Source organism: Eufriesea mexicana, unplaced genomic scaffold (genome assembly GCF_001483705.2).
Source record: "Eufriesea mexicana isolate 0111107269 unplaced genomic scaffold, ASM148370v2 scaffold8420, whole genome shotgun sequence".
NCBI classification, from domain to species: domain Eukaryota; kingdom Metazoa; phylum Arthropoda; class Insecta; order Hymenoptera; family Apidae; genus Eufriesea; species Eufriesea mexicana.
The window spans coordinates 426320-440305 of NW_016916180.1; the positions used below are offsets into that span (position 1 = coordinate 426320).

The following is a 13986-nucleotide window of genomic DNA, read 5'->3' on the forward strand; positions in this document are numbered from 1 at the left end:
TCATTGGGTCTAAGAAAGACGATTTTGCGATCTGTCAGCTATGATTAAACACTTAATATTCGTATCTTAAGAAATCTCGATAAATTTAAGTCTCACCGTCAACAGCGTTGTTACTTCGGGCACACCCGGTACGTCAACTTGCTGTAACACTCGTTCAAATCGCACGATCATCTTTGTTAGATCCTATGTGGAATTCTTCCAGAATATATACACAAAAGTAAAGCACTTATGTCGGAACTTAAATAGCAATTTGTAAAGGAACTTTCTCGATTTTTATTCTAGTAACAAATTGAGGTTAGAACGGATATAGAATCGAGGATAATTTTCCCGAGTGCTCAGTGATACGAAAACGTTTCTCGAATCACTCAAATCACGTAGAAGTACGAAAATGTGCACGATTACATCACAGAAGGAACGAAATATAAAACTCACCGAGAAACAATGTTTCGTTCTCATGGTAATGCCTACAAACGATGTCGTTGTCTCAACAGGCTGTTCTTTCAAGCCTCTTACTTCCTAGCTTGGATAGAAAATACGGCTAATTCTTTCAGCACTCGACTCGCAACGTTCGCCCTTTACCTACTGCTACTTATTGTTAGTTAAAATTCGTAAGTAAAACGCCATCTAGTTACCATGTGTCGAGTTAACCTCCTCAGACCAAATTCTCGCAACGGCTCTTCTATTCAGACGGAAAGTTCGTATGAGAATTTTAATTCTACTTTGGAAATCCCTTATATTTACGATTAAATCCTTTATTTTATTTTATATTAAAGAAAATGTTCGTTATAAAGACGTATAGTGACATTCTAGAAATATCTACATCTTGTACTATGTAAATAGACTTGTTAAAATAAATTAGTTACTAGATCTTACTGTAATAGTAGTCTTAGTTATCGAAATACCCTAGTAGTATCAATAAAAACTTGGGAAACTAGAATTAAGCACCACGTTCATTGCATAAATTGAACGTTTGAGGTATCTCTCAAATTTTTAATTAAAATTAAGAAAAGAAGAAAATTGGTGTTTCACTATTGCTGTTTATAGATTATTGAATCAAATGGAAATACTAAGGAAGATTATATTTGTCTGGGGATGAAAATAGACGCTATCTGAAGAGGTTAACCGACAACGAGACAATTAAAAATATTTTTATATATCTAGTTACCTTTAAGGTATAGGTTAAGTTACTTCTTATAATTGTATCTGAGAAGTCGGCTCAGCCGAGAATAGTCTAATCTGTTCTTCTTATTCTTATCATTTCGACAGTCTATGCTGACAGTTTTACAGCGTTTCCTTAAATTAACTTCAGCTTATCTCCCCCTCAGCTGATCGCAGACTGTTCAACGAGTTATCTGTAAACTCGTTACTTTCAAGTTTCAGAAATCGAGGAAGTATCATCTGACAAGTTTAAAACGGCCTCGCAGGTGGTGGCGCCACTTGCAATCTGGTCGTGTCAACTCGCACCATGGTATAATTGGTCTCGACATGTGAGTGAAAAATTATTTTCGAAAATTATGCTGTACATTCGGGACGAACGATACAACTGTGCGAAAAGCGACTGTTTCGTAACTGTTCGAAAATTTCTACAGTTGGCTGTGGCCACGTGACCATCTTTTCCACTTGAAAATATCCACGTAAATCGGTGCTTCTGGTATATGTTTCAAAAATGAATATCGAAAAAAACGTAATCAATTAAAGTATCTTTTCATTGTTCAAACTGTTGAAGAAGTGCTGCAACTTGCAAGAAACGTATGAATTTTTGCGAATACTCAACGATTCGTTATTTTCACTGGAGCATTTAATATTAAGTCGGCTCATACCGTGTTTACCAACCGATAGTTGATCGTAGTTCCCTTCGACGTGTTGATCCGAGATTCTTAATGGCATTATCGTTTCTCGATATCGATTTCTTGACAGGAGGCTTCTGTCACTGGAGGCAGAGGACTGTCTATGGATATTTGCCTGAAAGTGTTTCAATACAGACACAAGAAGGCAAAGTTATTTCGGTTATCTTAAAATTCCGTCTATACCGACATCGGTCGGTAAAACAATCGGCCATCGAACAAGAAATGCATAGATCGGAAACAACCGCAAAAAATTAACGAATTCGGTGTGTTTACCTGCCGTTTGTTTGCCAATCGTAAGAGTCAGGTGCGGAATTACTCCTGCCGGTTCTCTGGAATCGTTCTGTCTTAGCGTTTCTGATTGCTTTTCTTCCAGGCGTCACATCCTCGTTTCTCCCCGACGGGGATAACTCTATACTATCGACTGTCGTGTCAGTACCCGCCAATTTACCACTCTTCTTCGATAGGAAAGGATTCTGCAAGTTAATAAACGATTTTACCATTTAATCGCACATTTCATATGAAACGAGGAAATGGAATAAAAACGAAAGAAAAACAAAAAAATATAAAATTCAAATAATCTTCCTAACGTTCGATTTCTCATAGCATCACTAATGGGGGTTGTCAGAGAGCCAATTATACGATTTCAAAGCCCCGATCTCGCGAATCTCGAGGAATCTTTGCCCTACTTTCGCGGAACCGTGCCTGCCGAACCCTGGATGAGAACAGAGAAAGAAAAGGGAAAGGAAGAGAGGAGTGAGAGAAGAAAAGAGCGCGAAGCTTTATGACACCAACACTCGACCGGAGTTATTGCCATGTTTACGGAGCCGTCAACCTTCCTTGAACTCGGCTGATATCGACTGGCCGCTCATGAAATAATAAGGACGGAGACGTGGCGCCGCGGTGAGAGCAGGAGGCAGCTCTTCCACGCTGCAGGAGCTCTCACGACGAGTGGCGCGTCATAAACAGAGGAATAGAGAGGTTTGACCTCCTGCTGCTCGTCGCGGGATGGCGGATCAAATGTCGGCCGCAATTGAAATTCAATGGCCGACCCTTCTCTATCGCCACGACTACCCAACTGCTCTCAACGACTTTATGACGCTCGATGAAAAACCTCTATAAAGAAAGAAACTCATTCCCCGAGCTAGCGAGATCGTCGAATCGTCTAATCGACGGCGTGTACTCAACCTATAGTTGGCATCGAGCTTTCGCTCGTCTAAGGTCGCCGCGCCACCGTTATCCCCACCGCGTCACCGTTATCCCCACCGCGCAGCCCCGCTACAGCGCGTCACCGCTACCCCCACCGTGCCCCACTCTCCAGAGCGCTCTACCGGCAAGCAGAGAGAACAGAACGAAATAAGGAAACAAGGGAGGTTAGCCATATCGAAAGGTAGCTGGAGGTAAAGAATTCTGCAGACTGAGAGTGCAATTTGTATGATTATTTAATTATAATTAGTGTTCATTGAGAGGTATATCGTTTTTGTTATTTCTAATATTCACCTTTTTACAAAACCCTGTTGTCCCGTTGCAGCAAGTTTATTTTCAAACGTTTTAATAGAGTTCGAATGATATTTTTTCCATTTCCTTTTTATCGCTTCATTCCCAGTCGCGAAGAGATTTATTCAGTGAATGCGAGACACTCGGAGGATCGCGCGGAGTCAAGTGGATTTTTACGGCTGGCTGCGCTTTATCGCTGATGCCTACGTTATTCCAGCTTTTATCGCCCCGACGTACAGCCGGCCACGCCAAAGGGCGAACAGTCTCGCGCGGATGCAAAGGCTCCATTTCCCACAAATGCAATTACGCGGGATAGCCAAGCAATAACTATCGCGTCTTTATATTCCCCAAATTACAGGAGAGAGAGACAGAGAGAGAGAGAGAGAGAGAGGGGGGGGCAGAGAGAAAGAGATTAGCTGCGAAAATGGAGACGGAGAATTTTCGCAATAAACGAGAAAGCGTCTTTGCTATGCTTCGAATGTTAAAATTAAAAAAAAAAAAAAAAAAAAAAAGGGAAAAAAAAAATTGAGAATTTTGAATTTATAATAGTTTCAGAACGAATAAAATACATCAATGATGATTTACCTTCTGAAATGATCGATTTATAAAAATTAAATCGTCTGTAGAAGTAAGTTCGTATTTCTGGCCACCTGGTGGCAGTTCTAGGAGTCACAATCGTGAGCAAAATAGGTCGAAAGTTCGTGACTGTTATACAGAAAAGAGTTAAAAAGTTCAAGCGACTTCATAAAAGATATATTGCTTCTCGAAAAATTAAATATGGCAATCATATGGAATCCACTTTACCGACTTTACCGGCATGAACTCGGAGATATTTAGATGGCACACTCGTTGAAATAATATGATAAAACGGGATACGTTCGTGTGACTTTGCGTTCGCGTAAACCACGACCTGTACACTGTAATTGAATTGTCAAGGAGTAAATCAGTGGCATAATACTTCAAACGTGTCGCTGTATTTATTAATTAAAGTGTGATACTGGGGAAGTTGGCTTGGTGCTATAGTAGTTTTCACTCTACAGGCTAGAACTAATCCATGGTTTATCGAATACCGATAATTGCTGTTCGCAATTTGCGAGCCAAGTTTGAATAAAGACAAGCGCGGTGTGCCCCGATTAGGCGAAAAATCAAATTGAAAGTCGAATTATATAGCGATACGAAAATTCTTTTAATAATTTTCAAACATCGCTCTCCCAATTAACCTACTCTCTCCGTGGCTATATTAATTAATATCGATCGATTTTCTTCGAACCGTGATTCCCAATTTCCGCCGATAAGAAGCGCCGCCATATTTGGCGCCAAATTTGAAACGTCGAAATCCACTTACCTGAAAACTGTGCTGTTTGAGCATGGTTTTGATGAGAATCAGCGTGTCCAATTTGGGTATCCTCGTGACCACTCGTTCCACCTCCTCATCCGTCACAGTTACCGGAAGTCGGCAGTTGTCAACCTCGCTTGGCAGTGGTTCAGCACCACGACTGGTCAGCCAGATGTGTTCCTTGATCTCCGACAGCGTGATTCTGTCTGCTGGGTCCTTGGCCAGCATTCTCGAGATCAGATTGCAGAGATCCTCGGAGAGGGCTGGTTTTTCCGGAAATTTTAATGGTTCACTGCGAACTGCCGCCTGAACGCCGATTATACTTCCGGCGCCGTCCCAGGGGATTCTTCCGGTCACTAAACAGTAGAGCGTCACTCCCATTGACCATACGTCGCATAACTGAAACATGAGAAATATTTTAGGGTTAATCCAAAGGCTTCGTGTTCTCCTCATTCCGCGACATGGTTAACCTTAGAGCGTGTGTCAAATTGACTCCTGTTACCAGTGGCGACTTCACTTGTCAAATTGACTCCGTATTAATAGCTGTTATATGGAATATACTAGCAAAATACGTATAAATTTCAAAAATCTGTATTTTATCATACATCTCCGTTTGCTTTAACCCTTTGCACTCGAGAGGTGACTCTCAGTCACCATTTAATCAGATTTTAAAGATCGACGTTAATTAATATATCAAATTTACAATTACCTAACGATGTGTGGAATGTCGAAGAAAAATAATTATACGTCTTAATTTGCATATGATTTCTCATTTACCATTTTAAAAATATCGTCGACTCTGAGACAGAAAGTCTTCGAATTATTATTTTTCTGTAACGAAAAAGTCGTCGAGTGCAAAGGGTTAATATTTTTCACACGTCTCGTCTCTGCCAAATTCCCCACGAGATTAACTTTATAATTAATATAATAATAGAGCCAAACTTTGAACACCATTTCGAAGTATGATCTTCATTATGTGTCGATAAAGGTAAAGTTCAAAATACGATTTGATTCACAATAAGTTAATTTTAATAAGACCAGTATAGTAGTAAAGTATATATAAATTTTCAAAATCTATTTCCTTTCATACACCTCTGTTTGTTCTATTATTTTTCGAAGAGAAGGTACCATAGTCATGAACCACTGGGGGTACTTTATATTTACTGGGGGTATTGCTGGTGCTGCGCTGTATGCGAGTTAATAATGAAAATTGATGCTGGATGTTCAAGACACTTGTTGTTATGCACAGCGTGTTCCATTTTAATCCAATAACGCAAATATCGCGAAAAGCGAGTTCAATAGAAGAGAATACTCTTAGAGGATTACAGAAGATCGATGGGGACATAGCAAGATGCAGGCAGGAGTTCAAAGGACACGAGATGTAATTTCTCCTGCAAGAAGATACGATAATTTCGTCATCTCCTTTCCTCGTTCAATAAATATGGAATATTCGAGTCGATTATTTCGCATAATTCTGCATATGACCGTGTGTACTATGTTTCGTTTAAATGACACGTGAAATGGCATGGAGGTAAGTTCTGCTCTTCCTTTGAAATTTCCTCTCTAAGCCTTTATATACACACTGACCTTGACACACGCTGACATTTTGGAAATACAACCAGGAAAGTACGTGTGCCCTATTTTTTCTGTCATTGTTCAGCAAATGAAGATTCATCGGGATGTAACCAACGGGACCCACATTCCTTTCACGTGTCACCTTCTGAACACTGCAGAGTTCGTGACCTATGATAAAGGTGAAGCGAATCCTTAAATCAAATTGAAAATTAAGTCAAAATATTTTATTTATATTTATAATATTTTATTAATCGAATGAAGACAATCATCAAAATTATTTTAAAAATCGTTTAATAGAATACGTCGTATACATGGTGTCCAATTTAAATTGGCAGAACGAAATGTCTAGCAGATAACTAATTAAAACGAAGAAAAGTGACAGAGATGAGTGTGATCATCAGATGACATCTTATGATTTTAAAGAATTCAAGTATAATAATATTATTATAATAATTGTCTAACCTTTTTCTTAACGTATTATCAAGGCTATCTCAAGGTCAATTCGTCCTTCCTCCATTATAAACCTAAATTCTTTATTCCCAAATACAATGATGCTGAAAATGATTTTTGTCTTAATGATATAACAAAAATATACTTAACACTAGAACCACCGATCTTTAATATGGGTACCTAACTAAAACGTGCACAGATTATAGTAATTTGAGCGGTACGATGAATATGAGTGAATATATTGATTACAGTTCTTTCAACTCTATGAGTTGATACCAATTTTATTCTTAAAGCAGTATGTATGTGTTCGGTGATTGCAAAAAGGAAAATTCTGAGACCAGTCATTTTGACTGGGTTGGTGGTTCTAGCGTTAATCGTATAATAAAAATTTATGGTTGTGCATACGTGGTGGAAAATGAAGTCTGCGAAGACTGATCACGGATAAAAGTTTCACTATGGATTATTCCAGGCCCGATCGGTGTGAAACGAGCCTAATGGCGAAATGTTCTAGCCCTCTATCATATTTTCACGATCCACGTCATGAGAGTATCAGTGATTGGTAATTACAGTTCTCGAGCAGTCCACGAATTGACTAATGTGCCGTTCTCGTGGACACGGTGCTCTGCCTAACTATCCTGTGGGACACGCGAAATCGATCGCGACGTCGATAAGGTCACGCGATAAGCCTCGGCTGTAATCATGGAAATACACATGAAAGAAGCGAAATTACGTTATTCCACGCTAAATTACACGTTTCTTCGACCATCTGCCTGACAGAGGGTATAATAACGCCTTGCGAGTGTTAATCCCGACGTACTGCTTAAGTCAAGTAACAACAGAGGTATATACGTCCCTGTGCAAGGATACTCCGACACTTTCTTACTCGTCACGTTGGAAATCACGGTCCCAGGATTTTGCAATTTAATTAGAGAACGAGAGAGAGAAGTGTGACAATGCGACGAAACGCATCCCTTCCTTTTCCTTTCCTCTCTTCTAGCATCACCGCTACGTGCCTTAAAGGGGGATATTATTGGAAAGTTTGGAAATTTTATAATTCGTAAGTGAAAGGTACACTTGCAAAAAGTTTGGTCCTAGGCCTGCTGGGTACTCTTACTGATGAGTTCACTAGCAGACCTGAGACGAAACGCATCCCTTCCTTTTCCTTTCCTCTCTTCTAGCAGCACCACTACGTGCCTTAGATGAAGATATTAGTGGAAAGTTTGGAAATTTTATAATTCGTAAGTGAAAGGTACACTTGCAAAAAGTTTGGTCCTAGGCCTGCTGGGTACTCTTACTGATGAGTTCACTAGCAGACCTGAGACGAAACGCATCCCTTCCTTTTCCTTTCCTCTCTTCTAGCAGCACCACTACGTGCCTTAGATGAAGATATTAGTGGAAAGTTTGGAAATTTTATATTTCGGAAGTGAAAAGTGCACTTGCAAAAAGTTTGGTCCTGGGCCTGCTAGGTAGCCTTACTGATGAGTCCACTAGCAGGCCCGGGACGAAACGCATCCCTTCCTTTTCCTTTCATCCCTTCTAGCTCCATACTACACCAGAGATATCTGCGACCAGCTGACTTCAACGACCGTGAGGATGGAACTCCTACAAATATATTATCCAGTATTATCAAGGAGGACCTAGTCAAGGAGGATCCTAGGAATCCTAGGACCTAGGATTCTGTCCTTGTTGAACCTTAAAATAAAGGTTGGAACAGGAAGGGATGTGTTTCGTCCTGGGCCTGCTAGTGGACTCGTCAGTAAGGCTACCTAGTAGCAGGTCCTATTTCGGCCTGTTCGGATAAGTCGAATTGACGTCGTATCACTGCTAAAGATACGGAGTCGATTTGATTCCGAGTCAGCATTATCGATAGGGAACGAATTCGTCACGTTATCACTAGTGCTATGAAAATAATGGTCACCACTTAATAGACATTCTTGTGACATAATGGAACATCTCATCCCACAGAGTGATATATCAGGATAGAAATAATTTCATCTAGGATTTAACCAGAGAAGATTTCACTGCTCAGGGCTGTATACTAAAGAATCAGTTGCGAACGGGTATTGCAGAAATCAGTTCCATCAATCAGCAACTGCTGCAACTGCTATCGACACTTCGATTGCCCCATGAGTGCAATAAATTTAATACAGAGAGATAAAATGTGGATTTCATTCAAACACGATCCTCAGTATTCGATATTACTGTATTTCAAATTATTTCAAACAGCTGAAACGATTCGCAATGAAATTTAATAGCAATAGTAACGAAGAGCTATGGGACCAAGCCTATTGCTAAAAATCCTTCAGGCAGTGTAATATTCAGACAATCTGATCCAACAAAAATACACAATGCAAAATTTATTCTGATTTCGAGTTTTTAATATTAAGATATAGATGTTTTAAATTATTTGAAACATTCCAAATAATTTGCATGAAAATTTAATAATAAGAAAAATTATTTAATAGTAACTAGGAGCAATGGGACCACGCCTATTAAAAGCTAATAAAAATACACGATATAAAAATTAATCTTTAAAAGCCAATATGAATTATAGAATTGTTCCTTGTAATTGTTAATTATTTTTTAATTATTCGAGGGATTATTTTGTTACTTGACAAACTCTCTATTCTTTGATCCTCATATTATGAATCAGAAGAAGAAAATAAAGAGACAAAAAATTCTTGAAATAAATTGAAATATAAAATGAAAAAAGATAAAATTAAATAAAAGAGAGATCTACAACGATGATAAAAACGATGAATTATCTTTTCCTGCAATACTGAAATTTTTTCCTACAGCAATACGGAATCTGTTTACGAAGAGTTAATTTTTACTGCTACGTGAACTTTACATGCTGTTACTACACATCAACGATCGGAGTTAGTGTGTGTATCGTTTCCCTGTATTACCATCGTTCTGATTCCAGCGGGAGATTACCACTTAATCAATGGAAACACGCCCACTTCGCTGTAAATGAGCTTGATTATGGGTTATTAACGAGATTCGAAGAGGTTAAGCTTGCTTAGGTTCGCAGACCTGAGTCTGGAAGTCAATGGAACCTAAATTAAATATTAACCAGCTCAGAATTAATTCTACCTATTAATTTCTTTGCTTCCCTATTACCCAAAGCCGACAGGAAAGGAATAAATTTAAAAAATATTACGAATCATGATTTCTTTTTTAATAAAATAAATATTTATAACGATTAGATTATGTATATACATATAAGATGGAGCATTTTAAATATCTCCCTTATCTGTGATGCTATGGAAAAACTCTTAGGGACAAAGTTGCACTGTTTAAAGGATGAAATATGATGGTATCATTGATATCTCCCCAAGGGTATTTGTTTATGAGAATTTGAGATCATCGATACTTTTTTAAACGACACCCTATAATTTTTTCCCGATATCCTTGTAGGTTATAAAGAAACAAATCCAACGAGCTTATAAAATATACTGTTATCATCGTCCAATCTCATTTAATTAATTTCATTAAGGCGTCTTAACGTTATCAAGCTATGATTGGTTAATTTTTACTGAAATTTTTCCCCATGCATCATATTTCCCTCTTAAAACTGTGCAACTTAGTTTCCGAAAGTTTTTTCGTAGCGTCATAAATAAGGAAGATACTTAGGTGTTCCCATTCAAGAGCGCCACCCTGTATATAAAAGATTCGCTACTGTGTAACGATTGCCACGTGAGAATTATTTTTCATACCTTCTTACCACAAAAAATCGCACGATGTTATCAATATGCGCCATTAATATCGACCACAGCGCCATCTGCGTCTAACCGGTAGCCGAACCTAACCTAAAACCTGTTCCTATGAAACTTATACGAGAGGAAGTTCTCAAAACAATATTTCACGCGTACTATTTCTCATTGTCAATCGTCCATACTGTAACGATGAAAACAACCCCAAAAATTAAGGGTCAATGACTCTTCGAAATATTTCAGGAACCAAAATTATAAATTTTTTCCACCTAATTCACGTTTACCTGCGATTAAAATTAAACAACGTGGTGAAAATTAAAGTCCAAGGTAGACTTAAACGATTCAGCGTAAAAGAAACTTGAATATTCGATTTCGCAGTCGTTAAGTTGGACGTGTCATGGTCGATCAGGAGAAAATGGCGGCCCGAGCCAACTTTCTTATCAAAAAGTTTCAGGGTACGTTTAACGTGGCCACGCACGTGGAAAGAACGAAACACGGCCGGAAACTCGTGAAACAGGTCGCGCTGCTCGCCAAGTGACATCGATTTCTTAGAGGCTCGTGAAATATGCAGGTGAACTTGAAGTGCAAAGAAACATTCCCGCTTGGACAATTGGGTTAGAGCTTGACTGCTCTTCCTGTACCTAGGACACGTTAAACGGTGATGAAGAAATTGTCAACATTTCTCACGAGTTGAAGTAAGATGACAATAACTTGCTACATTTCTAATAAATTATCGAGATTGATTTATTTATTTAAATCGTGTTTTTATTTAAAATCGAGAAATTTAACGTGACAGTGAATTTTGAATAAATTTTCTTTCATCTCCTGACGGGGTAAGTACTGTGTGTGCTTTAAAACGAGTAATACAATATATATTTCATACTTATGGTTGCGTGTATATGTATTTGCGTCGAAAATTATTATGCAAATTTAGTTTCAAGGAGTTAGATTTTATTTCACGTGTAACACCATCTAACTCTAGTCAGAGAACAGCTACGACTTGTTTAAGTCATGTGGACCAGCCTATTAGGTTAATGCGAATGGAAAGTCAGTTGAACTACAACTGGCGCTGGGTGTGTTAATTATGCACGCCATTTTGAATATTCAACTAACCTATTACGACAAGATGGCTTCCTGGAAAGACACGTCACTCTTGCAAATCTCCAAGAACTTCTACCAAAAGATACACAAACTTGATTAAACATTATGCAACGAATCCACAAAATTTTGTGAGAAATTGTATTTCTACATTTTCCTACAAAGATCCAAAAATTGTCAACACTAATTTGTCCATCTATCGAAACGATACTCTTTCCTTGAGTAACAAAAAGTAAGTCAAAAATAAACTATGCATTGTCGTTAATTTGCAATAAGCGAAACAGAAAATCCCAAAAATTTTCTTCGTTAATTTCTCTTTTAAGCCAACACAGGTATTAAATCCGATCACAAGAAGAAGAGAAAAAGAATTATAGTAGTACTACTAAAATGGGATTAATAAACGAAATAACGAATTAAAAAAAAATTCCACCCGTATTGGAGACTGAGAAAACGTAATTTATCACCCCCTTTCCACGGTTTTCATTTGTTAAACGACACTGGTAATAGATGTCCTCCATTACGTTCACAATTGGCATGGAGAAATTCAGGATGAACAATGGTTACCCAAGGATATCGATACGATTGAACAGAGGCGGCGTCATAATTCCTCGCTGCCTATAAATATGGGTGAAATTGAAAATCGATCAGATGATAGCCTCGCACAGCGATGGTACTTACCGTTCCGGAATAATGGGCGCCAGGCGTGGTTGTTTCGGGTGCCGCGAATGCCGGGGTGCCGGCTGGTCCAGACAGCAGCTCCCCGGATGCTCTGAGTTCCGCGCTCACGCCTAGATCCGCGATCTTGATGCGACCGTCGCTGTCTACCAACAGGTTGCTCGGTTTTATGTCCCGATGAACTATCCTTTGGTAGTGCACTGAACAAGAACAATGAAGAACAAAAACATGAATCATTGAACTTGGCGAAACAGTCGCGCAAAATGTAACTACATCACGGCGAAATAGATTGTCGAATAATCGAATATTAAACTCGTAATTTAGCATGGAAGATATTCGACTGAAACGTGATTGAAAAATCTGCGCGACAGGCGCGGAGAAATAAGTTGGATTATCTAGATAATATATAAAACTTCTCGCGTATTACAGTTCAACGAGTTCTGCTAGCGTGCGAAGTTTCGGATCTGCAACGCCTACTACAGTGCTGAGTCTATAGCCTGGAGCGAGGAATACGCAAGCCGAGTTCGCTTCCCCCACTACGAGCCGCGCGGAACTCCCACCTCACTTTCGCCACGCCACTACAAGGCCGCGCGGAGTGGGGAGGAGCCAGTAGAACGGGGACCGCGCGGAGTGGGGGAACAGATCAGTAGAACGGGACCGCGAGGAGCGGAGGAACGGCAGTAGTAGCGTACACGTCTCGCTCTAGCTGTATCCCTCGCGTATTTAGATCACATTAAACGAATTTTTATGAATTTTTCGCGTGTTTAATCACTTTAAAACAATCGGTAAAGGTTCTATATCAGAAATATCGACCTAATTAACTCGAAATATTCGACAAGGGTTTTATATCGGATTTTATACCATGTTTTATTAAAGATTAATTTATTCGAGGTACTAAATTTCAGAACTTACGATATTCCACGCCCATTACGACGTCACGGAAGTTCTTCCTAGCAGTTTCTTCGTCCAAAGGCTTATCAGTAGGAACCTGGAGGATCTCGCCCCTCTGGACCAGTTCGAAAACAAGGTAAAGGTTATCTTCATCCGGGTCGTCGAGAACTTCCACCAGCTTTACTACGTTCGGGTGATCCAATTTCTTCAACAACGCGATCTCCCTGTAGACCTTGGCCAAAGGGTTCGCCGCTCCCTTTTTCCCTGGGGCCATCCTACCGAAGATTCCCGCCTTCTTCATCAGCTTCTTCTTGCTGAGAATCTTCATTGCATAGTGGGTCTCGTCCTCCTCATTGTAAACAAGCTTTACGATTCCGTAGGAGCCCTATAAAAGGAGAAATAAAAAGGGTGTATAAAATCGTCGCATCTAAGAAGCGCTGACATTTGAAGGATTTAAATCCTAACGAACTTCTTCTGGCCTGACAATGTCTCCCTATCACGTGACTCTATCTCGAAAATTTGTAGCCCCCGACGGGGACACCGGGAAATTGCATTTGCCTCTTTAATCGAGTGGGGAGATCTACTTTCAACGAGATTTTTAATTTAAATTTTTTTAAAAAGAAGAGGAATTTTAAATTTGAAAAAAAAAGAAAGAATAACGAGGTAAGAAATGGGGTTTGCGAGACAATAAAAGTTCGTTAAAGTTAAATTCTCGACTTATCGATGTTCCATGGAACTTTCTTTATTTTTCTATATATTTTTTTCTTTCCTCATCTTTTCTTTTTTTCTGTTACTTGTTATTTTCTACGGGCATACCATAAGGCGGAAAATAAAAGGTAATGACATTACCAGATTAAAAAGCCGGTTCTAATGGAATGTACATGTTGTACGTACACTTTCCCTA

The 13986-nt window shown here is 39.2% G+C and overlaps 1 protein-coding gene across 1 annotated transcript in view; it reads right to left on the minus strand.

The window, feature by feature from the left end:
- Nucleotides 1-1092: 1092 nt before the first annotated feature.
- LOC108552879 (uncharacterized) overlaps nt 1093-13986 on the minus strand; it is a 21545-nt gene continuing 8651 nt past the window's right edge. The window contains exons 4-8 of the mRNA XM_017907560.1: nt 13104-13467; nt 12195-12391; nt 4687-5076; nt 2121-2320; nt 1093-1962 (exon numbers count right to left, since the gene is read on the minus strand). Of these exons, the coding sequence (XP_017763049.1) occupies nt 1887-1962; nt 2121-2320; nt 4687-5076; nt 12195-12391; nt 13104-13467 (1227 nt within the window). The 3' untranslated portion in view covers nt 1093-1886. The remainder of the gene's footprint in view (nt 1963-2120; nt 2321-4686; nt 5077-12194; nt 12392-13103; nt 13468-13986) is intronic.